Genomic DNA, 25,175 nt, shown 5'->3' with positions numbered 1-25,175 from the left:
GATGTTCCGATCGGCAGCGCTGAGTCTCGGCATTTTCGAACAAGCAAAATGTTGACAATTGTAAGACAAATTATTGGCTTATGCTTGCCTTTTTAAAGCCACTACCACGAATTACGAATGCCATAACTTGCACGTGCATTTTGCTTCACTGTTTTCCTTCATGACATTTTTGAACAAGTGTGAAAACAATGCCGTTTAAGACATAGCAAATCGACAATGGCTGCGTTTTGCGTTTGTCAAATATGAGGCCTACAACATTTTCCAAAAACATAGATCCAGTTTATATACCAGATTTTTTGTGTAGTCAGGTTTAATGAACCTCATACTACCTGTGCGTTTCATTTTTAGAAGAGTGTATATATGGACCTTAATAGCTCACTGGTTACAATAACCTTGTTCAGAATGATTATTCCTTCACCCCAAACTTCGATCTGACTGCGATTGACCTAATTCCGTTACTCAGCACAGTCCAAGGCCGCAGTAGTTCACGGTGAAGGCGTTATTTACTGCAGAAATCAATATGGGAGGTAGAGATGTTTTGGTTGTATAGTGTGTCACGCCTTACATGTAAACATTAGTAAATATTTATATTAACTTCTTTTATACACATTAAGACGGCACACCTTTAATATTATCAATGATTTTCAGTGATCCATTTATGTTTTGTATTGCGTTTACTGCCCAATGGAATCGGTTTAGGCGCATATTAGGAATTAGTTATTCTCGCGTTGACTTTTATATTTAGATAAACAAAAACAGCACCTTTAATGACATCATATATTTGATAAAAAGTTTAAAAAAATAAACAACATGCGTTTTAGTACCGGGAATGAACTTACAAGTCTTCTCTTTACATTAATACCCCAGTTGTTTGAACAACAAATATAATCGGTTCACCTGATTTGTCTACAATTTATCAAAATCACAATATGACCCCCTGCAACATAAAAAAGGAAATTAAACGTAAAAAAGCATGAGCATGTGTTACATAAGTGGGGACACCATGTGTTCGCGAAAAGGTAAGCGTATATCCTCTTCCACAGTTGTCATCCTCTACAAACACATGCAAAGTTAAGTCAGCTGTTTTGGTTTTGACATATCGGCTATCGATCATTTAAAAAAAAACATTTTGTAATTGATTTATTTCTTTTTGGAGTACACAATAAGTTTAAAGAATATCACATGCAATCATAAACACATGCAAGTTACAAAGTATATCTATAGATAATAATAAACAAAACTATTCCAGTGTCTGCATGGCAAGACATCTTTGTTAGATTGTGTAAGTTCGTGGGTTTACACGAATAGATGGTGACAAAATAGATTGAAAGGTTTGGTAATTTTTAGGTATCTAATGGAATTCAATGCCATTATCCTATTTTGACCAATCAGCATCAAGTGTTCTTTCGTGAAATGATAGAATATGTAGTTATTCGACCGTTTTTCAAATTGTTCTGGTATTAAGGGTAATGTATGTTGTGGTAAATAGTGGAGACAAATGTAGATGTCACTAGTGGCAGACAAGTCTCACTCTTTATAAAGTCTATCTTTCCTACTTGTGCTGTTTACTCCCCAGGGAGATGAGAATATGAAAATCAAGTGCACACTGATCCATTGGCCGGGGTAATAATGTTAGCGCCTAGATCATACATGTATATACACACATAATATATACAAGTAAAAACAAACACAGACTCCTTTTAATATAATTTGAGAGTTTAACTTTATATATAAACCGTTGGATTAGTACAGAATAAGTGTGTAAAATGGCTTTTCGTTGGTGAATTAGTAACGGACATACAAGTAGGAAATGAAATTACATATTGTTAAATTACACAGACCACAACTGCATATTCTATTTTCTTTCTTTTTCTTTTTATGTTTTCCACCGCCCGGGCGCAACAGAAAGTTGGTGTGTTGTTGTTCTCATTTTAGTTAGTGAAATACGAAATGCATGGTGTTATTGTAACTAAACGTGTTCTAAGTAAAGTAATTGCTTGTACACAGAATAATATTCCCCTTTTTATGAACGTTCTGCAGATGTGCATCAGGTCTGCTTGAATTGATCTATTAAAACGTATAGTATATTACATTTATTCAACTCGCATTTGGCACACTTTCATACATCCAAACACGTTAGACTTAAGTAAAATTACAACCGGTACTTTTTGACAAAATCATACATGGCTTAATACATAATATGGGGTAACCCGTGGTGGCATGAAGACAACTAACGTGCCCAATATTATACCTATAATAATACATATCTACCTAATTCACCATTTTCCATGTGGGGTAGATTGTTTTACATTTAAATAATACGTACAGAACTTTAAGTGGACACGTTAAGTGGCGCACGCCAATTTTATGCAGAAAAAGACGTTGATTCGACATCATTATATAATAAAGAAGATTGAATATTTAAGTATATGTTGTTGATGACATGAAAGAAAATTTCCAGTGATATTCCTTTTTTATCATTTTGAGCCACAAGCCATATCTTCACACATAGTCAGAAACTTTGCTAAAAGCAAAGGATGCACAGAATAAATGTTTATTTCAACTTTGATAGACATCAATGAGTGATTGAGTGAGTGGTTATGGTTTTGCGCCGCTTTTAGCAATATTCCAGCAATATCACGGCGGGGGACACAAGAAATGGGCTTCACACATTGTACCCATGTCGGGAATCGAACCCGGGTATTCGGCGTGACGAGCCAACGCTTTAACCACAAGGCTACCCGACCGAATGAGTGATTTAAGTACATAAATGTGATCTACTGAGGAGTAATTCTTTCTATAACCTACAAAGCTACCTTGTCCTTGAACTCTCGATCACGATGCTGCCACTAAATGATATATAGTATTTGTAGTATTTCAATGTTCACATGTAACGACTCATATTATATTTAAGGCGTATTTAAGGAGTTGTTTATTGCAGGGGCGCAGATGAGACGGTTTCATTGGTCTTGTTTGCTCCAGTTCAGATGCGTTAATCTGAACGAGGTGAGGTGAGGTGAAATTGGGTTTAACGTCGCGTCCAAGATTATTGCACTTATATAGCGACGTGCATGCACGTGTGTGTGTGTGTGTGGCTGCTTGTACTAGTCCGGACTGATGCCGATTTATAGTGCTAGCTCACTGAGATACCATGCCGCAGTTTAACATGAATACCCCACTCAGACACAGTATACTGACTCCGAGCCGACCAGTCCTTGTTTTAGCCCCTTAATGCCGAGCGCTAGACAGGGTAACAACAAGTACCATCTTTTAACGTCTTTTTGTATGACGCGGCCGGGGATCGAACCCCCGACCTTCCGCTCTCCGGGCGGACGCTCTACCACTAGACCACGGAGGCGGTCTAATCTGAACGACACCTGATCAACTAGAAGCTTAAGTAAAACCTCTTGTCCAACTTTCATTTTGTTGTTGCTTGTTTTGATTTTGCCAATCCGAGCACGAAGCCTATCAATACGTCTATAGGTACATCCATACATTGTCACTGACATTCCTACCGTGTGAACTATAATTCCAATAACTGGCTATTGTTTTGGAACGATTCGGGTACTGGTTGAAGGTCGTCTTTGGAAAATTAGATCGTTATTGCTCACGGGTGACTTCGCGCACAGGGAGCTGTTGATAAGTGTTAGTTATTGTCCTTCTCGCATGTGGACCGAATATTAAGCAGTAATACAAGGATTGAGGCCGGTGATGTTGAAAGGCTCTCTGTCCCTATATCGAATAATATACTTTTGACATGCCACCAGTCCCTCTCTCAAAGCCTGACGCTTGCCTCTGGCGACTGATTTAATGTCCTGATTGAATCATTATTGAACGATATCAGATCATGAATATACCCGAGGCTTAAGTTAAATTTCTTGTCAGATTCCCTTATTTTGAGGTTTTTGTTGTTGTTTTTTTGTTGTTGTTGTTGTTTGTTTTTTTGTTGGTTTGTTTGGTGTGTTTTTTTGTGTGTTTTTTTGTTGTGTTTTTTGTTTGTTGTTGTTTTTTGTTGTTGTTGTTGGTTGATGTTTTGTTTTGTTTTTTTGTTTGTTTGTTTGTTGTTGTTTTTTTGGGGGGGGGTTGGGCTGGGAGAGCAAAATTGGTGTCCATGGGGACATCAACTTCTTGTTGGAATTTCCTGTCCAACAATTACACAGATGTTACGCGGGCAGGTAAGAATTTCGAAGCCTGACTGAGTTCAACTATGGGCCATAACAAAGTTCAGTGTATTTGGCCTGTTAAGGTCGTTTGTAAATTAGTGACAGTCAGTTGAACGTGATAGGGGTCCACATATTTACACAGAAATGGAAAAGAACGAGAACCGAGCTGCCATCAAGTTTTTTTAAGTGCTCCCCAAGCTATTCCACTGTTAAACATTAGACAGCTATGTTTATGGCTGGGAGAACAAGCCTTGATGATGACCCTATGTCTGGACGGCCCTCAACTTCCATCAATGAAGATTAAATCAAGGAGATAGAAAAAACTTATGTTGTCAGATAGAACTTGAAGACACAGGTCTCAACCATGGATCCATTAAAACTATTATTCATGAATATTTATAGATGAATAAGATATCTGCTCGTTGAGTGCCAAAGCTTCTAAACTCCGATCTTAAGGAAAAAAGAACTGACAGGGCCAGAGAAAAATTAGAGCGTCAAATTAAGAGAAACATAGTAACGGATGATGAAACATGGGTCTACCACTATGATCTTGAGTCAAAACGTCAATCCATGGAATGACACAATTCCCCTTCTCCAGCACCAAAGAAAATCAAGTCTTCAGAATCAGTGAAGAAAGTTATGGCTACTGTATTTTGGAAAGCAAAGGGTGATCCTTGTTGATTACTTAGAAATTCAAAATACGATTTCCGGTGCCTACTATGCTGAATTGCTTCGTCGCAGATTCTATGAAAGAAAAGTGGCGAGGAATGCTGACTGCTGGCGTTCTACCACTTCATGACAATGCCTCATCTCACACCTCTCGAGTTGCAAAGGCTGTTGTGCGACAATGTGGGTTCGAAGAGCCTCCACACCCTCCTTACTCGCCAGACCTGGCACCAAGTGATTTCAACCTGTTTCCTGAACTGAAGGAACACCTTCGTGGAAAGCGCTATGACAACAACGATGACATCAAACATCAAAACTGCCGTTAATTGTTTTTTCAGGTTGGTTTCAGAAAACTTCTTTCTGACTGAAATTGAAAAGCTTCACTATTGATATGACTAGTGTATTGAACAGCAGGGAGATTATGTTGAAAATTAAAATGAAATACACTTTCACAATTGTTGGTTTTTCTTTGTTAGGCTTAGAACTTTTTGACCAACCCTCTTATCAATGAGGCAGTCCATGTCTTCTCAGTGCACGTCAGATGACATTTTCTTTCATTTTGACAAATTGTCCCGAAACTCTGGAGATATCTCTGGATATCTATGGTCACCAGGTTTTGTAACAAATGCCCATGGATCAAGGAATGAAATTTCCCTTACACGTTTGTCGTGAGTGACAGTGGTGTCCAAAATGTATTTATTACACTTGCCGCAAACACTTTCTGCGAATATGTAAGAAAGTCCTTCCTGAATTGTATTAAGGATTATGGTAAAACTTCTGTGACTTAATAATGTACCATATTAAAATATTTCCTACGTTTTATTTATTTTTATGTATCAATTGCATGCTGAGAAGAAGTTATCTATTATTAAATACATGTCATCCAAAGACTTAATAATTTACTATATTAAAATATGTCTACGTTTTACTGTTTAATTTCTATGTTGCAATTAAATACTTAATAAATTATTGCCCTTCAATGTTACTGTCGTCCTCTCCATCAACATCCAGCATGGGTTCACGAAGAATTATCGCCAGATTACGCAACACAGCACAAGCACCTGTGAAATATAGTAGGACTGTTTAAAGGGTTTACAGTATTGTATTGTTCGATTCTTATGTTAAATGAATAAGTGTACATGTTTCCCACTGGTGTTAGCACTATTCCAGCTATATATATATGCGATCTTATATATCGGTTAGCTTCAAATTTATTACATGGTTACAATGTATACTATTATCTTAGTAAGCTAACCAATGATGGTGCAAACTCTCTCTGGGCTCATCCTGATTTCACCGTGCAGTACATGGAAACGCCGTTTGAGCCACCCAAATGCTCTTTCTATGGTTGACCTTGTTCTTTTATGGGAAGAGTTGAATCGGGGGTACATGGCTTTAGATACGGAGTCATCAAATACGGACGACATGCGTATCCACTGTCACCGTGAATGACGCCGTCTTGTAGAGTGGTATGATGTGTTTCAAGGTGTTGCCGCACTTTACTCATCTTGAACACGTGGCTGCCATGCGTACTGCCTGGCCATCTCGCCACTAAGTTAGTAAATTTACCTACAGAACGAGACAAAACGGTCAATGCTAATATAAGTCAATATTGCCATCGAACCTGGTTCATATAGCAGTCACTGCCATATAGCTAAAATATTGCTTATCGCGGCGTTAAACAACAAATACTGAAATCATATCACAGTATAAAGATTTGTCTGATAGTTATTTCGTTTAACAATGTGAATGGTGTCAGGGTCGTAAACGTATTGCCCTTGTGACTTTGAAGGGAGGACGTGTATACTCCATGCACAGGTTTTACAGTGACATTTTATTTGTTATTATATAAATAAGAATAATTTATTTAACGCACCTTGGCTGTCACACACTGCTTGAACGTTGATCGAATGGTAGCCTTTCCTATTGACAAAGGCAGGTTCGTTGTCTGATGGTGCCTGATGTACATGTGTCCCATCGATACATCCGATGACTCCAGGAAATCGAGATATATTGTAGAATTCTTTCTAATGTCGCCTATATCCCTCTCGGACGGCCAGGTATAAAACTTGGGCACAAGAGACGCGATGGCAAGGGAAACCTTCCTAACAACCCGCGAGGCCGTTGATTTGTCTATGCCTATTGTGTCGCCAGTGATTTGCAGGAAACTTCCACTTGCAAAGAAGCGTAGGGTTACCAGAACCTGATAAATTGGTTATAAAGAGGCCTATGATGGGTTTGACCAATTTTCAAATATTTCTATAACACTTACATCTACTTTGTTATTTATTTTGCTGCGTTTCATAATGTCTCAGTAAGTACAGTGTTAATGATTAATATAAGATGTGCATGTTTTAATAATTAAAAGGTTCTTTTGGCCGGGATCGAACACGCAAAACTGTTCTCTTCAGTATGCACGAAATATTTAGTTTAAGTCTTTAGAGTAACTCCCCTTTATGCAACTGATCATGACTGACAGCCGCTATTAATTTGCCCGATGTGGGGGTATAATTATATATTTATTTCAAACTTGCTGAGTTTCTAGTGACGAGGTGTTACTTATCAAACTTTTACCTGTAGTTCAACACTAAATGCGTGCGATCTTGCAGATTTGGACTGTAATTCATCTCTCACAAGATCTCAGATATATCTGATGTTTGCCTTCCCAAAATGGTAGCGAGCCCTTACTTCTTCATCGCTCATGGATTCGGGGTGATGATTACGTTTTCTAAAAACACGGTCTTTCCTTGTGCGTCCTAAGCGTTCAAAAATTTGTTCGCTGCCATGTTTGTTTTTAATTACACGCTAATGATGCCCCAGAACCTTCATTAAGTTAATGACGCGCTAATGACAGCACGACGTCATTAAAACGTTAGTACAACTGGATTTAATGATACATAAGTTAATGAAGGTTTAATGACACGTTAATGCATCATTAAAGTTTGATACAACCGGGTCCAGAACAAAAGAGAAGTGGTCTTCTTCAGGGTTCAGAGTCAAGGCAAAGTTGATAGTACTGATATATGGCTTTGGTTCCTCAGCTGACATACATGCATATGTGGCATAATTTGATGTATATCACAAGTTCTTTAACGCATGCTTGTGATATAGTCGGAACAGTACACTACTCTCAGCTTTTAGCTGAGATTTCTCATCATTATGGACGAGTTTAGTCGCTTTTATTTATTTGAACATGTATACACGCTATTAAAACAATATTATTAGGTCCAATAACGTTGTTAGAAACAAAGAGAAATATTATTGTAGGCGCACGTTATCGTTGTTGTTAATTCCTTTAAATAGTCAGTGTCCTGTTTGCTGCAAAATACAGTATATAAATATATAATCTACTGGTCCTGGCTAGAGGTGACGTAGAGACAGATGAATGCTTATATATTATTATCGTCTCACCTCACTGTTTGTCTTTGTCGGTTTTCTTGCAAATACGCACACGCATAATAAACATCATAATAAAAACGTAAAAAACAGTTAGCTACTCCATTTGGAGTCATGGGAAACCAATAACGTAGATCATACAACTTCATTAATTCACGACGTTTCAATTTATAATTTACATGTTATACATCTCCCCAGCGCTCGTTTCAATGCCTCCTGTTTAGCACCAGGTTGTATTTTGGTTGTCTATGCGACTATTTAAGAGCTTAGGAAAAGTAATACTCACACTTTGTGAGTTGTCTGTGCTACGGATGAATATTGTTTGTGCAACAGATTTTTACATATACTGATGAGCTGTAAAGCTTAAGGTAAACAAAGAACTGAATTGAGTTGGTTATGTAATACAGGTCTTCTCGGCAGAGCGACAGTTTGAAAGTACGTGTATTCTCGCTAAAGCGACATGTGGCGAGTCTTCGAAGCTGGGCGTGTTAGGCATTCATGTTACCTACATGTTAATCCCATCAAAGACTTTATTTATGTAACTTGATTTTACAACGGATTAGTTTATGTGTTCACTTATGACATTAAGCGATGTCGGCCCTTAGAGAATTGTCAGTTATGCTAGGACAGAACCAATTCAAATGGTTATTCCATTCGTTTCGTATCCCGTTAAACTGCCAGTATCGCCACAAATGCGCAATACTGAACGGTGACACTGCCCTGAGCGCTACACTAAATACTAGGTTTACAGTTTCCTTGAATCTAAAATCAATATTTCAAGGTTTTTTTGCCGAAAACGTTAACAAAATGAACACAATAATCGACTTAAGTGAAACTGTCTTGAGAGCACTGTTGTCTGTGTTACGGATGAATATTGTTTGTGCAACAGACTTTTACATAATAATACTGATGAGCTGAAATGCTTAAGGTAAACAAAGAACTGAATTGAGTTGGTTATGTAATACAGGTCTTCTCGGCAGAGCGACAGTTTGAAAGTACGTGTATTCTCGCTAAAGCGACATGTGGCGAGTCTTCGAAGCTGGGCGTGTTAGGCATTCATGTTACCTACACGTTAATCCCATCAAAGACTTTATTTATGTTACTTGATTTTACAACGGATTAGTTTATGTGTTCACTTATGACATTAAGCGATGTCGGCCCTTAGAGAATTGTCAGTTATGCTAGGACAGAACCAATTCAAATGGTTATTCCATTCGTTTCGTATCCCGTTAAACTGCCAGTATCGCCACAAATGCGCAATACTGAACGGTGACGCTACCCTGAGCGCTACACTAAATACTAGGTTTACAGTTTCCTTAAATCTAAAATCAATATTTCAAGTTTTTTTTGCCGAGAACGTTAACAAAATGAACACAATAATCGACTTAAGTGAAACTGTCTTGAGAACACATTTTTTAAGCTTGAAGACAAACCTTAAATTTAATGCTCTATTCAAATCATTTATTTCCACCTACCGATCCAAATAGATCTTAAAACTCCTGAAAATACCCCCGAAAGCATTGTTTTTTATTTCGACCTACCGATCAAAATGTTCAGTAAAATGTCCATCCTAAGTCCGCAACAATGAATCTGTAATCGAGACATTGTTAATAACGTCCTTTTTAAAGGTGGTACGGAAGCTCACCTTTATTCACTCTCGATTATCCAGTGTTCCATTCTATTTTAAGAAATACCCTCGATCCTTTTGACAACATACCTTCCTTAACGGACCTGATGGCACCGACCACACCGTTTCTAACTCTTACACAGCACAGAACTTCTCTATCTTATGAAAGCTGTCTGATTGGATGAATACTGTTAGCATCGTTCCATTCGAATCGGGATCACAACGAAGCTATGCCTGCGAATGGGTTCCAATGTATTCATCTAGGAATTGAGATATAATACACTGGACAATCGAGGATGACCTTTATTTAGTGATATCTAAACCTTGAGTGGTGAGCATGTGCTAACCCAGTTAATTTGTCATGCAACCATACCCCCACCACTTGGTGGACAGTGAGGACAGTGATACCGCTTTAATTTGGGAAATTGAACGAAGAGTTGAAAGATGTTACAATACAATTTATCATGCAAAACTGGTTTCCGCAGGAGATATATAACTTGAGGGAGATCCTAATACATACAAATTGCATCACAACTCCTCGGAGTTATCGACTCAAATAGACATATTTGATATCAATAGACACTCGAATGAGATTCTCTACATATTACTCCTCAAGTTAATGGTATTTGTGGGTAATGGTTTACACACAATACATCTTTTGTTACCGTTTTCATTAGCTTCAATAACAAATTAATTTTGCAAACGATTGCATATTCTGACAAAACATAAGCTTTCCTACCATGGATGAAGCGTTTTCCTCTACGCAAACAACAAACTTTTAAAATCTATACTCCTTTTATGCATACGCATTTGTAAGAAGAGCGCATCGTTAGTTTAATTGCAAAAGATGGTATTCAAGCAGGAGCTATTCTACCATGAATCTGTCCTCATTCAAAACAACTACAGTCATGCCCCGCTTATACGTACTTCAGATATCCGGAAAACCTCGGTTCCCAGACGATTTTCTTTCAAAGCGAAACAATTTCTATATAAATTTACCCGTATATACAAATCTATGTTCATTTGATGCATGTATACACACTCGTAAGCAGATAGCATCTTTATTTTTTACAGTATTACATGTAACACATCAATAATTCAAGCATGTATACACATATTTGCTCGATAGGCCATCGTCACACTAAATTCACCATATCGACTTTTGTCTGGTATTAATTGTAATACTGTTTTTCCGTGTACATCTGTACATCTGTTTAGAGGAAAAGCGCTTTCGAATAACCCGGATTTTCGCGTGTCGAAATACAAACAGCGTAAACACAAGGTATACAAAAGGGAAAGGTAAAAAACAAATGACATTGCAAAACAAGTTTGTCTTACGGTAAATTGATTTTAAAACGTCAGATCTACTCAAGTTATATTCACGTTTTTACTAATATCAAATAAACATGTTTTCTGTGATAATTCTTCCAATACATATCGATTTTGGGTGTTGAAATGTTGCAATTAAATACTGAGAAGAAGTTATCTCATTATTAAATACCTGTCATTCAAAGACTTAATAATGTATCATATTAAAATATTTCCTACGTTTTATTTATTTGTATGTTGCAGTTAATTACTGAGAAGGAGTTATCTATTATTAAATACATGTCATTAAAAGACTCAATAATTTACTATATCAAAATATTTCCTACGTTTTATTTTTTAATTTCTATGTTGCAATTAAATACTGAGAAGAAATTATCTCATTATGAAATACCTGTCATGCAAAGAGTTAATAATTTACTGTATTAAAATATTTCCTACGTTTTATTTATTTGTATGGTATACTATAATTCAGGTGCGTGCCAACTATAATATGTTATGTTATCCTTGTCCATTAGCTAACCGACTTAATCACCATCCTTTTAAATCAGAAATAGTAATATTTATGTGTAAATGCGTATATATGTCAGACTGTTTAAAATGTCCAACTTCATGTAGATACGGCACTCGTGAAGAGCAACCTCCTCGTGGTGAGTGCTGGGTAACGCTAATAGCTCTTCCCCCGTGTGGACCCGGGGTAGAATATGTCCACAGCACCCCATTGCTGGTCGTAAAAGGCGACAGAATTGGGCAACCCGATTGCCGTGGGTTGCGCCCCTGTGTCGGTGGAGGAAGGGAGTCTGTGGTTGAGGGCACTGGAACCAGGAACCGGTGTTCCTTTTGCCCAACACACCACTTCGACCCTAACTTCACCTAGACGGGTCGTAGAATGGGCCCGGTTCTATCAATCGGCTGGTCACGCCATGCCCTGTGTATGCAACATGTTCATTCTATATTTTTTCAATTGAATGTGAATGTTGGGTATGAATGTTAGAAATGAAATCCACTAGCATGTTATCCACTAGCCTAGAGTCCCATGCCCGAAGGCGGTGGCTTATGGGCCAATCTGGTACTATCGACCTCTGAGTTCTGTCTGTCTCCAATTTTTTGTCATGGGCCGAACCAGCCTGACTTTTCTTTTGGTAGACAAATTCAGCTATTCATGTTGCTTTTATTGGAGTATACCACCTCTGTATCCCTGATGTTTGCATGTTGGAGATCCGGTGCAGTAAAACATCGCTGTTTGTTGCACTCAATGGTGGGTGGGGAGCAGAGGTGCTGAATAATTTACTTTCACCATGGCAAACAATCACTCTGGTTCGAACCGCAAAGAAAAGACGTTTAGAAGCTGAGACTTTCTCATCTGATGATGCTTCTATTTAACAAAATTCAAATTGGGCACGATTTCTTTGTTGAATCTGGAACTGAACATCCTTTAAAAATAAATCCATTTGCAATTTGGTTAAAAATGTTTCACGGCTCCGGGGCGGCTCTCTTTTGATGGAGTGTGCACTGAGACAGCAAGCTATCAATCTTTTGAAATGTACAACGTTTGCAAACACTGCAGTAGCTGTCTCTGTGCACAGAACGCTAAATTCACGTCGAGGAATAATCCGCGACAGAGCCCGTTGTCTAGCTCAGATGTCAGGGGAAGAAATCCTTGAAGAATTAAAGGAACAACATGTAACGTCAGTGAAACGTTTCTCAAGAAAAGATGGTGAGGACTTTGTCCCTGCAAATACATATTTGTTCACCTTCTCCGTTTCCATCATACCCCAAACAATAAAGGCAGGCTATTTTAACATCGGAGTGGAGGTGTATGTCCCCAATCCACTCCGATGTTACAAGTGTCAGAAGTTTGGACATGGGTCTGATTGCACAGCAGAGCTCAAATGTACAAATTGTAATGGCCGTCATGTTGCATCTTCTAAATTCTGTCCACTGTGGAAACTTGAAAAGGATATTTTGACTGTCAAATGTCAAAATAATATGTCTTATCTGGAAGCTAAAAAACTTGTTGCCAGCCGGGCTCCTCCAACAACACAAACCTATGCTGCAGCTGTCTCTCGCCCTTCTACAACTAGATCAATAGAATGTCAAACAGATTTGACATTAGCAAATTCAGAACACCCAATGCCTATTACGACAACATCTGAAAGTCAGACGCCTCATTTAGATACTCCAGCATGTGACATTTATCCACCATCTAAGATTATGATTTGGTTTGTTGTTTAACGCCACACTCAGCAATATTCCAGCTATATGACGGCGGTCTGTAAATAATCGAGTCTGGACCAGACAATCCAGTGATTGATATCATGAGCATCGATCAACGCAATTGGGATACGATGACATGTATCAACCAAGTCAGCGAGCCTGACCCCCCGATCCCGTTAGTCGCCTGTTACGACAAGCATAGTCGCCTTTTATGGCAAGCATGGGTTGCTGAAGACCTATTCTACCCCGGAATCTTCACGGGTCTCTTAAGATTATGAGTCAGGCTTTGACTCAATCTTTACCAGCTCCAGAAATATCAGCTACTGTACAAACATCAACTGGCACGTCAAGAAAACAAGAAAAAACAAATCAGGAAAATTACAACTAAGATCCCGACTCCTACTGAAACATCTGTAGATGTTCACAACTTCTTTGAACCTTTAGAGATGTATGTTACTCAATCTTCACATCACAACAACAGTTGTGACTCCTCTTGACGTTCACGTGAGCGATCTCCCGTGGAACCACCATGAACCATTCAAATGTACCTCAATGGAATTGCAGAGGGCTTAGACACAAATTTAATGAACTACAGTTATTAACAACAGATTTTATTCCATCAGCAATTTGTTTACAAGAAACGTACCTAAAAAATACAGATAAATTTGAATTAAGGCAGTATAGTTCCCCTATCATTCCTTCTCTCCTCCGGTAGATAAAGCTACTGGAGGTGCTTCTATTTTGAGGCGGCGGGGCGTTGTTCACATTTCTGTTCCGCTTGACACGAATCTGCAAGCAGTTGCAGTTACACTGCATATTGCCTTCACACTTTGCTCCTTATACATTCCACCTTCTTCAAATCTTCAGCAAAATGATCTACAAAATCTATACGACCAACTCCCAAGGCCCTGTGTCATCATGGGTGATCTAAATGGGCCTAATCCTTTATGGGGAAGTGCAATCATTAATCAAAAGGAAAAAGTGATCGAGGATTTTGTTTCCGATAATGAGTGACTGAGTGAGTATGGTTTTACGCCGCTTTTAGCAATATTCTAGCAATATCACGGCGGGGGAAACCAGAAATGGGCTTCACACATTTTACCCATGTCGGGAATCGATCCCGGGTCTTCTGCGTGACGAGCGAACGCTTTAACCACTAGGCTAACTGACCGCCCAGTTTCCGATAATGATCTAGGCATCTTTAATGATGACTCCGACACTTACTAACACCCTGCTACTGGCACATATTCATCTCTAGATCTGTCCCTGACGGATTCAGTTTTGTTTAACGAATTCACCTGGTCAGTCCACGATGACCTATTTGGAAGTGACCATTTCCCCACCGTACTTAAACCTATTAATCCCACTGATGATCCATCTTCACCTCGATGGAATTTTTTGAAGGCTGATTGGCTTTTATTTCAATCTTTATGCAAAGATAAATTACAACCTACGTCTGTTCAGAATATTACTGACCCGATTCAGTTGTTCTCAGATCAACTGAATAAAATTGCTGTTGAATCAATTCCTAAGTCCTCTGTCAACCCACGCATTCGTAAACCATGGTTTGATGATACTTGCAAACAATCTAGGAAATGTCGTAAGAAGGCGGAGAAATACTTCCGTAAACATCCCACTGTCCATAATTTAAACACTGTCAAAATTTCAAATGCCAAAGCAAGGCGTCTATTTAAGCAAAATAAACGTCAATCACGGAAAAACTATGTCTCAAAAATAAACTCTCGTACTCCTATGTCCAAGGTATGGAACATGATTAAAAAGATTAAAGGCAAGGGATCACATTCTACAGTTAACCATCTGAAGGATGGCGATACTTTACTGACTGATAAAACTGCTATTGCCAATAGACTTGGGAAAACTTTATCTCAACATTCGTCTTCATCAAATTACGTTCCTGAATTTAAAAAATATCAGCTCCAACAGGAATAGAAAAAAATAAATTTTACAGCTGATAATGGTAAAGATTACAATGAAGTATTTTCACTATATGAGCTATATACTGCTTAGGGCAAGCTCATGATACAGCAGCAGGCGCTGATAATATTCATTATCAGCTACTGAAACACTTTCCCGAATCACGTCTTGAAACTATGTTGACTATATTCGATGATATTTGGTCATCAGGAACGTTTCCACCTTCATGGCATAATGTCATTGTTATCCCCATACCCAAACCTGGGCGGGATCATCCTGATCCATCAAATTACCGACCTATATCTCTTACTAGCTGCGTTTGTAAAACTATGGAACGCATGGTTAATAATCGATTAGTGTGGTACTTGGAAGCAAATGATCTTCTTACCAATATCCAGTGTGGTTTCCGGAAAAAACCAGAAGTACCATCGATCATTTAGTGCGTTTAGAATCGTTCATTAAAAATTCCATTGTAAATAGACAACGTGCTGTATCGATCTTTTTCGACTTAGAAAAAGCTTACGATACAACATGGAAACATGGTATTTTAAAAGATCTTCATGATTTTGCCTCATTTTATATCACAGTTTTTAACAGACAGGCAATTTCAAGTCCGAGTGGGTACAACCCTGTCTGATCACTATAATCAGGATCAGGGTGTCCCACAAGGCAGTATTTTGTCTGTGACTTTATTCAGTATTTAGATTAACAGTTTGTCCAAATTTTTAAATGATTCAGTTGATGGATCACGTTTTGTGGATGATTTTAATATATCTTGTCGTGATAAAAATATGCACACAATACAAAAGGCAATCACAATTATGTCTTAATAAAATTCACAAGTGGTGTCTAGAGAAAGGGTTTAAATTTTCCAAATCAAAAACTAATTGCATACATTTCTGCAGAAAATATAAGCCACATAAGGATCCTGAACTATTTCTGAATGGCACCCCTATCAAAGTTGTTAAGGAGACCAAGTTCTTGGGACTTATTTTTGATAACCACTTAACTTTCCTTCCACATATTAAACACCTTAAAGCTAAATACCTAAAGGCACTCGATCTATTGAAAGTTGTTTCAAAGTGGGGAGGGGATCAAACAACCCTCTTACACTTATACCGGTCACTGATCCGTTCAAAACTTGATTGTGGCTCCATCGTCTATGGTGGAGCCTGCAAAAGTAAGTAGATAATATACATCACCAAGGCCTGAGGCTTTGCCTTGGAGCCTTTAGAACGTCTCCCATTCACAGTCTATATATAAAAGCAGATGAGCCTTCTCTTAAACAACGCCGTCTAAAATTATCTTTACAATACATCACTAAATTATGTTCTAATCAGTCAAATCCAGCTTTTGAATGCATATTCAATCCTCCCTACGAAGATCTTTACAATAAGAAATCAACACTCACTCCACCACTTGGAATCAGAATAAAATCTGCTATATCAGCTTCTAATATTAAACTCCAAGATATAGCTCCTACTCAACTTTTCGCATCTCCTCCTTGGCAAATGGTAAAGCCAGAGGTAGACCTGACATTAACAAAACTAAAGAAATCAGATACTAACCAATTAATTTACCAACAAGAATACCATCAACTAAGAAGCACTTACGACACTTATAAATCTATATTTACAGATGGATCCAAGGATGGTGGCGCAGTTGCTAGTGCCACTGTCATTGGATCCAGAACAATATCTTCACGATTACCTGATAACAGTTCCATATTCACTGCAGAAGCAAACGCCATTTTTGCAGCACTAAAATATGTCAGTTACCAATCTAAACATAAACAATTCATATTTTTTCAGATTCTCTTTTGTACCTTCAGGCGATTAAAAATATGTCACCCAAACATCAACTTTTAATCCAAATTCGCTAATCAATTAATGATCTTGCTATTTGCCAATATGACCATCGTCTTTTGTTGGTTACCAAGCCATGTTGGTATCACTGGTAACACAATGGCTGATGTTGCTGCAAAAGCAGCTCTCAACAAATCTGTGACACCACTTCTAATCCCCTACACCGATTATAAACCTGTAATTAGATCTTACATCCGTGATCTGATGCAAAAGAAGTTGGACACTCAAGTAGGTTTCAATAAATTACATGAAATTAAACCAAATATTGGTTACACCTACTTGGTCTTGAACGTCAGTCAAGATGTCATTTTACGACGATGCCGTATTGACCATTCGAGATATACGTATGAGTATTTATCAAAAGGTGAGGATCCTCAGTTTTGTATCCCTTGTGATGAAACAATCACGGTCAAGCATGTCCTGCTTGACTGTATTGATTTTTCAATCACAAGGAATAAATATTTCAGTGTTAAAACAATTAAGGACCATTTTAATAATGTTAATTCTCGTTTAATATCAGGTTTTTTAAAAGGAATCGAACCTGTTCACAAATTTTGATGTGCTTAATTTATTATTTTATAAATTGGTAGTGCAAATTCATAACTTAGATGGTTAGTGGCTGTACCCTCGAGGGGGGTTGAAGTAGCGTAAAATTATTGTCCCAAGAGGGTATGGAAGTCCCACATCATTCAAAGTATTTTTATGCATGCCAGAATTTTGTCATTTAAATATAAGGCTTAACTTGTAAACTATCGCCAGTGACTGAAGGGTTGATATAAATCCTGCCAGTGTCCATGCAGGAAACAAAGGTACTGTAAGTCCCCATGGTCCCTGGTATGGTGATCTCCCTTTAGTTACTGACGATCTCTTGCCCATTTTTATATGGTATTGTTAACTTATTTTTTCTGCTTTTAAATGTTTCTCAACTAGTTTTAAATCTTTTCTGTGATATTATAGTTATCATACTGTCCTTCGATGGCAGGTTTTTATAAAGTCTAAATATATGTATATTTAATTTAGTTTAACTTCTCGTCACGGTATGGCTGACATATTGCAGATGTGACGTTAAATATTAACTCACTCACTCACTCATGTAGATACACAGGTAGTCTGGAACCCGACTGTGAGTGAGTGAGTGAGTGAGTTTGGTTTTACGCCGCTTTCAGCAATATTCCAGCAATATCACGGCGGGGGACACCGCCCCTATCCGACTGTGAGTGAGTGTGTAAGGTTTTATACCGTTGTAAAATACTCAGTCAGTTATTCACGTGGTGAATAATGATGTGGGAAGCCTGACGGGATGCATGTCGTTTAGATACGAACTCGTCATCATAGGTCTCTAGTATGCCTACGGGACATAGCTCTGCGAATTGTGGCTCCTTAGACTACTGGGACACCCGTGCGCCACGAAATATATATTTATACTACTCAAAGTTTGCTAAGGATCAAGTTGTGATGGTATCCAAAAATCATCCAACAAATACAAAATTTAATTGAAATATTCCGGTACACAATGATTGGGTTACCCCTATAGAACCTCAGTTTCATGATGAATGGACAGAGGCATGTAGGCATGGGCACGATGTACACGGGATGCTTTAAAACCTGCGTTTAGATGTATCGTGACAGAATCGTTGCACATCATCATCAGAGAAAAATATACTATTTGACGCTGAGGGGTCATAAGAGCATCCTCAGTAGCAAAGAAGTTGTTTGGCGACCAAAGAATTAGGCAGATGCGTAGTCATGTTTGAGACTGAGTCAACAGCATGTCGTGTTGCAAACATCTTTGGTGTCAGCCAGTGTGTGATCAGATAGACAGCTGATCAGCAGGGTAATGGAATCGATACCAGACGTTTGGATCAGCTTCCCAGCACAACGCAGATGGTTGACAGCGTTCCGTCACACATCGGGAAGACAGGTTTCCCCTTATTGCAGCAAGACATTATCACTTAGTGACTGCCACCACACTCAGAAATGACATGTGGAAATCCAGTGGCGATAACGTGTCTACTCAGACAGACAGGTCTCCGGTCACTAAGGGTATGCATTCGCATCCCACTGACCGGATATCACGGGCAGGTACTGTACGTTTGGATTGGGCTGAAGATCACGTCAAACTCCAATTCTTTACACTGATGAATCGAGATACTGTCTATCTTTACAGATAGTTGTGCCCGAATGTGGCGTAGACAAGGAGAAAGACTTCAGGATTCCAACGTAGCCGAATATGACTGGTATGGAAGGAACTCGATCATGATTTGGGGTGGGATTAGTAGAGCTGATAGGGAGCATGATGCGTCAGATTCTTTTTGGCGAGTGACCTGTCTCTGATTATTGGTCACATGTTGTTTGTTGGCATTGTATGTCACATGACAATGGACGTTTTTCATTCAACATATCTTCACGCAATATTAAGCTTTGGCTATTTCAACTGATGCACACAGTTTGACGTGAAGTTCCGGGGTAGAATAGGTCTTCTGCAACCCATGCTTGCCATAAAAGGCGACTATGCTTGTCGTAAGAGGCGACTAACGGGATCGGGTGGTCAGACTCGCTGACTTGATGCATATCATCGTATCCCAACTGCGTGGATCGATGCTCATGATGTAAATCACTGGATTGTCTTGTCCAGACTCGATTATTTACAGACCGCCGTAAAGCTGGAATATTTGAATACGATGACATGCATCAACCAAGTCAGCGAGCCTGACCACCCGATCCCGTTAGTCTCCTCTCAAGATAAGCATCGGTTCCCGAATTCCAATTCCATCCCGGACCTTCACGGGTCTGAAAACATCTTATAGCAGTGAGCATTACATATTTTGAGGCAAACAAGACATGCATATAGGTGAACGTTAAAGTTCAAATTAATTTCCAGAGCAGAAATATACACAATATTTGATCGAGTGCGTGAAATAGTATTTATATACTTACCAATACACAGAACTGATTGTCAACACGCAGAACAACGTATATACACCCGCACCCATCTCTCTTGTACTCTCACAGACACCCGTTTATTAACTGCAATGATTTCCCCCTCATACCCTTCTTAATGGCAATCGACCAATCATCGATAGTCGCCATTGAATTCAATGTTGATTTGTGTATTGATTTTTCGTGTATCGTTCACTGCGTTTCGTCTTGCTGAACGAGTTTGCAATTATAACCCAAATGATATGAATTATTCATAGCAATACAGTATGTTATGTGTTGCAAAGACTATGAATATTTAGAATCATGCAGGATGTTGCCGCAATATATGACGTTCCTGTTGTAAACAGCTTGGGTTAAGATAACTTTGAACGCTACTTCAGTGTCATAATAGTGTGGGAAGAAAGCCTACAGGGATGCATGCAGGCTTTTGTCCCCTTGTTTAAACCACTAACAGGGTACTGACAGACAACGGATCATAGTGTGGGCGTATCTGATTCGAACCTTCGACGCACACTGAATTGTTTGATTGGCATTTCCTGGAAGCTGACGGATGACAAAGTTGACACAATGTATAGATAACAACGTCTTTATTTTGTAATGGCGATGTGTTGGTATAGATCCTTGTACCGTTGTCAAGTAAAGACAATTTGGACACTTTTCCTGACAACGGTAAAAGTATCTATACCGACACGACGCCATTAAAGTAAAAAGAAGGAGTTGTTTTCCATAAATTGTGTCTACTTTGAGACGCACACTGTAAAGAAAATGTGTTTAGATTTTAAACACTTTCCTTATCCCATATTTTAACACGTTTTAGGGTTGTGTTTAACAGCTAAACATGGGCGTAGTGGTGAGTGGGTTGGTGGGGGAGTCACAAAAAACAGCGACTATGCTTGTCGTAAGAGGCGGCTAACGAGATCGGGTGGTCAGCCTTGCTGATATGCTTGATGCATGGCATCGCATCCCAGTTTGCACATGTTTGACTCAATGCCAAATGATATGCACTTTATTAAAACATGTTCATTATTATGTAAATTATTGGGATATTGTGAGACGAAAGCTCATTTCATGTGGTGAGATAGAACACACCAAATGGCAGCTCGTCATGTAACTTCAATAACTTGTGGCTGCCAGGAGTCATCATTCTGCTACCAACATGTACACTATGGGGAACAGGGTAAAGATTTTGCTCAAACGTGAACAGGATGGTTTTCTGTGAACCCTGCGGAAGGGCATTCCACTGGCCTGACAGCTCCCCACTGCCCAGCTCGGGCCTGTCGGTGATTTATTGTTGACAGCGGGCTCTAACTGGTACAGCAGACAACACGTTACTCTAGGATGCATTCAATTTTGAAAAACAATTACAAGCTTACTTATAAGCATAGGGACTATAAATTATACCATGTTATACATTATACCTTATTTATACGATTTTCTTCATAAACATTTGAAATATTTCAAACATATATATTTCATAATTAAATGAATTACCTTGATGCCGCTCCAATACAAAAAGTTGAAAATATAATGCATGACATACCAAATGTAAACAATTAATTTTAAATATTTGCTAAAACAAGATTCCAATTCGATAATATCAGTTACGCAATAAATCAATCATTAGATTATAAGAAGATAATTGAAATAAATAAATAAATAAATTATCAGATGCGGAATAAATGTATCTGCAGATTAAGTTATTTCTATGTTTTCCTGTACAGCCTTTTCAACATTATCATTACCATGTCTATAATAATACATATTTATTCTAATAATGGCGTAATATGGACACGCATGTACAAATAAGTAATGACAAATATTATCATATGAAGTGTCACAAGAGCATGGTGGGTCATTTGAAATGCATCTATCAGTTTTATGTTAATGCTATAACCTAACTGAGACGAGAATGTATTACTTAGGCGAATCTATTTCCGAAATCCAAATTTATGTAATTTTATAATGTTGATGTAAAGTCAACGAAAAACAAGAACTATTATTTTCCCAAAATAATGTTTATGAATTACAAATGGTTTTCAGTGTTGAAGTGGTATTTTCTGTAAACTTAATTATAATATATGGACTTGAATTTAATAATATATTAGAGAATAATCTATGAGTTATACGTATATCATATACTACATTTACAGACACCTTTGGTCTTGTTTACATTACTTATCAACAAGGCAAGGTATAGATTGAGGACATATATATGCAAACAACTAATACCACTGAACTGTCATTATTATCTCCTTTTGATTTCATAGAAGTCAGATCAACATATTGAAGTTGGTGAAGATAGCAAATGTTATTCAGTCAAATTGCTATCGGCCCATAATACATCATGGAATTCTTGACACTCTTGTTGTTATCGTTTGTTGATTGTTAGCTTTTATGGTTCAAGCTCGCTCAAAAGAAACGTTGATTTATTTCATAGTATCTCCAAAACAAGTAGGATTAAACTGATATAGTAAGATGATATAAAACTTAATAACATTTGTTGTTTGCTGTCAAAGTTTGATTAATTGTTAATTAATGTTTAGAGCAACAGGAAGGCTATTTATTCTCAACATGCTAGGCACGCTATTGATGGGTACAATAAAGCTTGTTAGAGGCGGCCTCCCCTTTACTCAACAGTTAACGGTAACGACATGGCTTAGTATGGGAACAGGCTTGGCACGGATGGTTGGATAATGTGCAGGGGACAGAGGGCTGTTAAGTTGATGGTTCAGACAAAAAAAAGAGCGATCATTTTACAACTGCAAAAACCTTTCTTCCCCCAATTATGTAGGTCATATAATTACATGATTTCAACATTATTGACAATAACAACCTTCGTCAGTTATTCAAATATGGACCAAAATATCGTGAGCAGCCTCCTATCAACTTGGATCACAACTTTAAAATCATTATGTATGCTGTCAAAGCATATGCCAATGAATGGGCCGAAAGAGAAGAAGAACCCGTTGAATGTCTTTCAGAGTGGGTTACATCAGTGCGTGGTGTTGTCCTTGGTCGAATGCACAAACTCAAAAAGAGGAAACCAAAATGGAACAAACCCATTCTGTCCCAGCTACTTGTTGTTACCCTGTCTGGCGCTCGGCATTAAGGGGCTGAAACAAGGACTGGTCGGCTCGGAGTCAGTATACTGTGTCTGAGTGGGGTATTCATGTTAATCTGCGGCATGGTATCTCAGTGAGCAAGCACTATAAATCGGCATCAGTCCAGACTAGTACAAGCAGCCACACACACACCCAAACGTGCATGCACGTCGCTATATAAGTGCAATAATCTTGGACGTGACGTTAAACCCAATTTCACCTCACCTCACCTCAACGTCTGGCTACCCTACATGAACAGTTTATAGTTGTTCCTACTGGCACGACGTCAAATAACAGAACAATGATATGTAAGCATCACTACAGTAATTGTTTGATCAAAGGATTTGGTATAAATGACATATCAAATAATGCCACTGCACATAAAAGGCCAGTACGTTAACTGAGGAAGACACCCACCAAAACCATGCGTCAGTATTATCAACTTGACTTTAAAACCTCTTGTCCCCTCCTCTTTTGTAGATTTTGTCCAAAGCTCCATAAACAACTCTACCAAGAGAGATATATTGCTGGGTCCAGCAAATGTACAACCAAATCCATGTCTCAAAAATGAATCATAATCCTTTAATACAATCAAGAGAGGGCATTCTATAAATTGACACAAAGTTTTGCGACAAGTGGAATTAATACCATGTGGATTCTCAAAAACTCAAAAGATTTGCTTGAATTTTTACAGTCTCGGGTATATCGATGATCTGATATCGTTCAATAACAAACAGATAGACAACCTGAACTAGAACTAAAGGACGCCAGTGAGACCGCATCATCTATTTCATATTTAGATCTATGCATGAATATTCAGAGTGACAAATCACTCTTAACAAGACTGTATATGACAAGAAGGATGACTTCAACTTTCCAATAGTCAACTTTTCCTCATGTCCAGCAATATTCACGCAGGTCCAGCCCTTGGTGTTCGTTTCACAACTTTTGAGGTACAATGGAGTATGCTCTTTCTACCAAGACTTCAAGAATGTCATACGGCTCTTTCTCAACATTCAACATTCAACATTACAACATTCAAGGCCTCAGAAATCCTTAATGGTAGACACGCTCAACTTGTCGAGAACACCTGGTATCATCACAATTTGATACTGTTTTATAACATTCAACATTACAACATTCAAGGCCTCAAAAATCCTTAATGGTAGACACGCTCAACTTGTCGAGAACACCTGGTATCATCACAATTTGATACTGTTTTATAACATTCAACATTACAACGTTCAAGGCCTCAGAAATCCGTAATGGTAGACACGCTCAACTTGTCGAGAACACCTGGTATCATCACAATTTGATACTGTTTTATAACATTCAACATTACAACGTTCAAGGCCTCAGAAATCCTTAATGGTAGACACGCTCAACTTGTCGAGAACACCTGGTATCATCACAATTTGATACTGTTTTATAACATGATACAGTTGGAATCGTACAATTGTGACAGATATTTCTTATGAATATGGAAAGGTTTTTGTCGCTTTTGTTTACTTAATATATGAATACTCTCATTCCTAACCCTCACACATTGAAACGAGGAACATATTGTGTATACATATCCTAAAGGTTATGCTATGAATTGTTCTATGAATAGTATTATGTGTGTGAGTTGGGTTTAACGCCGCTTTTAACAGTATTCCAGTTATATCACGGCGTGTCAGTTTAATGTGGGAGGAAAGACCGAAGTGATGCAGGTCTGAGACGTTTACCACTTCGGTGAAACCCACAAGCCCGGGTATGGTGCTGACAAACCTAGAAACATAATAGGGGGGAACCGGGAATCGAACCCACAATCATAGGTTTCTGGCGTGCCCAAGGGACGCAACTCTGCTCAGTGAATCACCGGCGCCTTAGACGACTGGGCCACCCGTGCCCAATGAATGGTATTAGGTTCCATTAACAATTACATGTAACACTGTCC

The 25,175-nt window shown here is 38.4% G+C and overlaps 1 protein-coding gene across 1 annotated transcript in view; it reads right to left on the bottom strand.

The window, feature by feature from the left end:
• LOC124150723 (brevican core protein-like) overlaps positions 1-20,210 on the bottom strand; it is a 33,457-nt gene extending 13,247 nt beyond the window's left edge. The window contains exon 1 of the mRNA XM_046522745.2: positions 20,133-20,210. Coding sequence (XP_046378701.2) covers positions 20,133-20,188 — 56 coding nt within the window. The 5' untranslated portion in view covers positions 20,189-20,210. The remainder of the gene's footprint in view (positions 1-20,132) is intronic.
• Positions 20,211-25,175: the final 4,965 nt, after the last annotated feature.

This window comes from Haliotis rufescens, unplaced genomic scaffold (assembly GCF_023055435.1).
Source record: "Haliotis rufescens isolate VD_foot unplaced genomic scaffold, xgHalRufe1.0.p SCAF_4, whole genome shotgun sequence".
Lineage (NCBI taxonomy): Eukaryota > Metazoa > Mollusca > Gastropoda > Lepetellida > Haliotidae > Haliotis > Haliotis rufescens.
The sequence above is the reverse complement of the archived record's forward strand: the minus strand, read 5'-3'. Positions and strand labels throughout refer to the sequence as shown.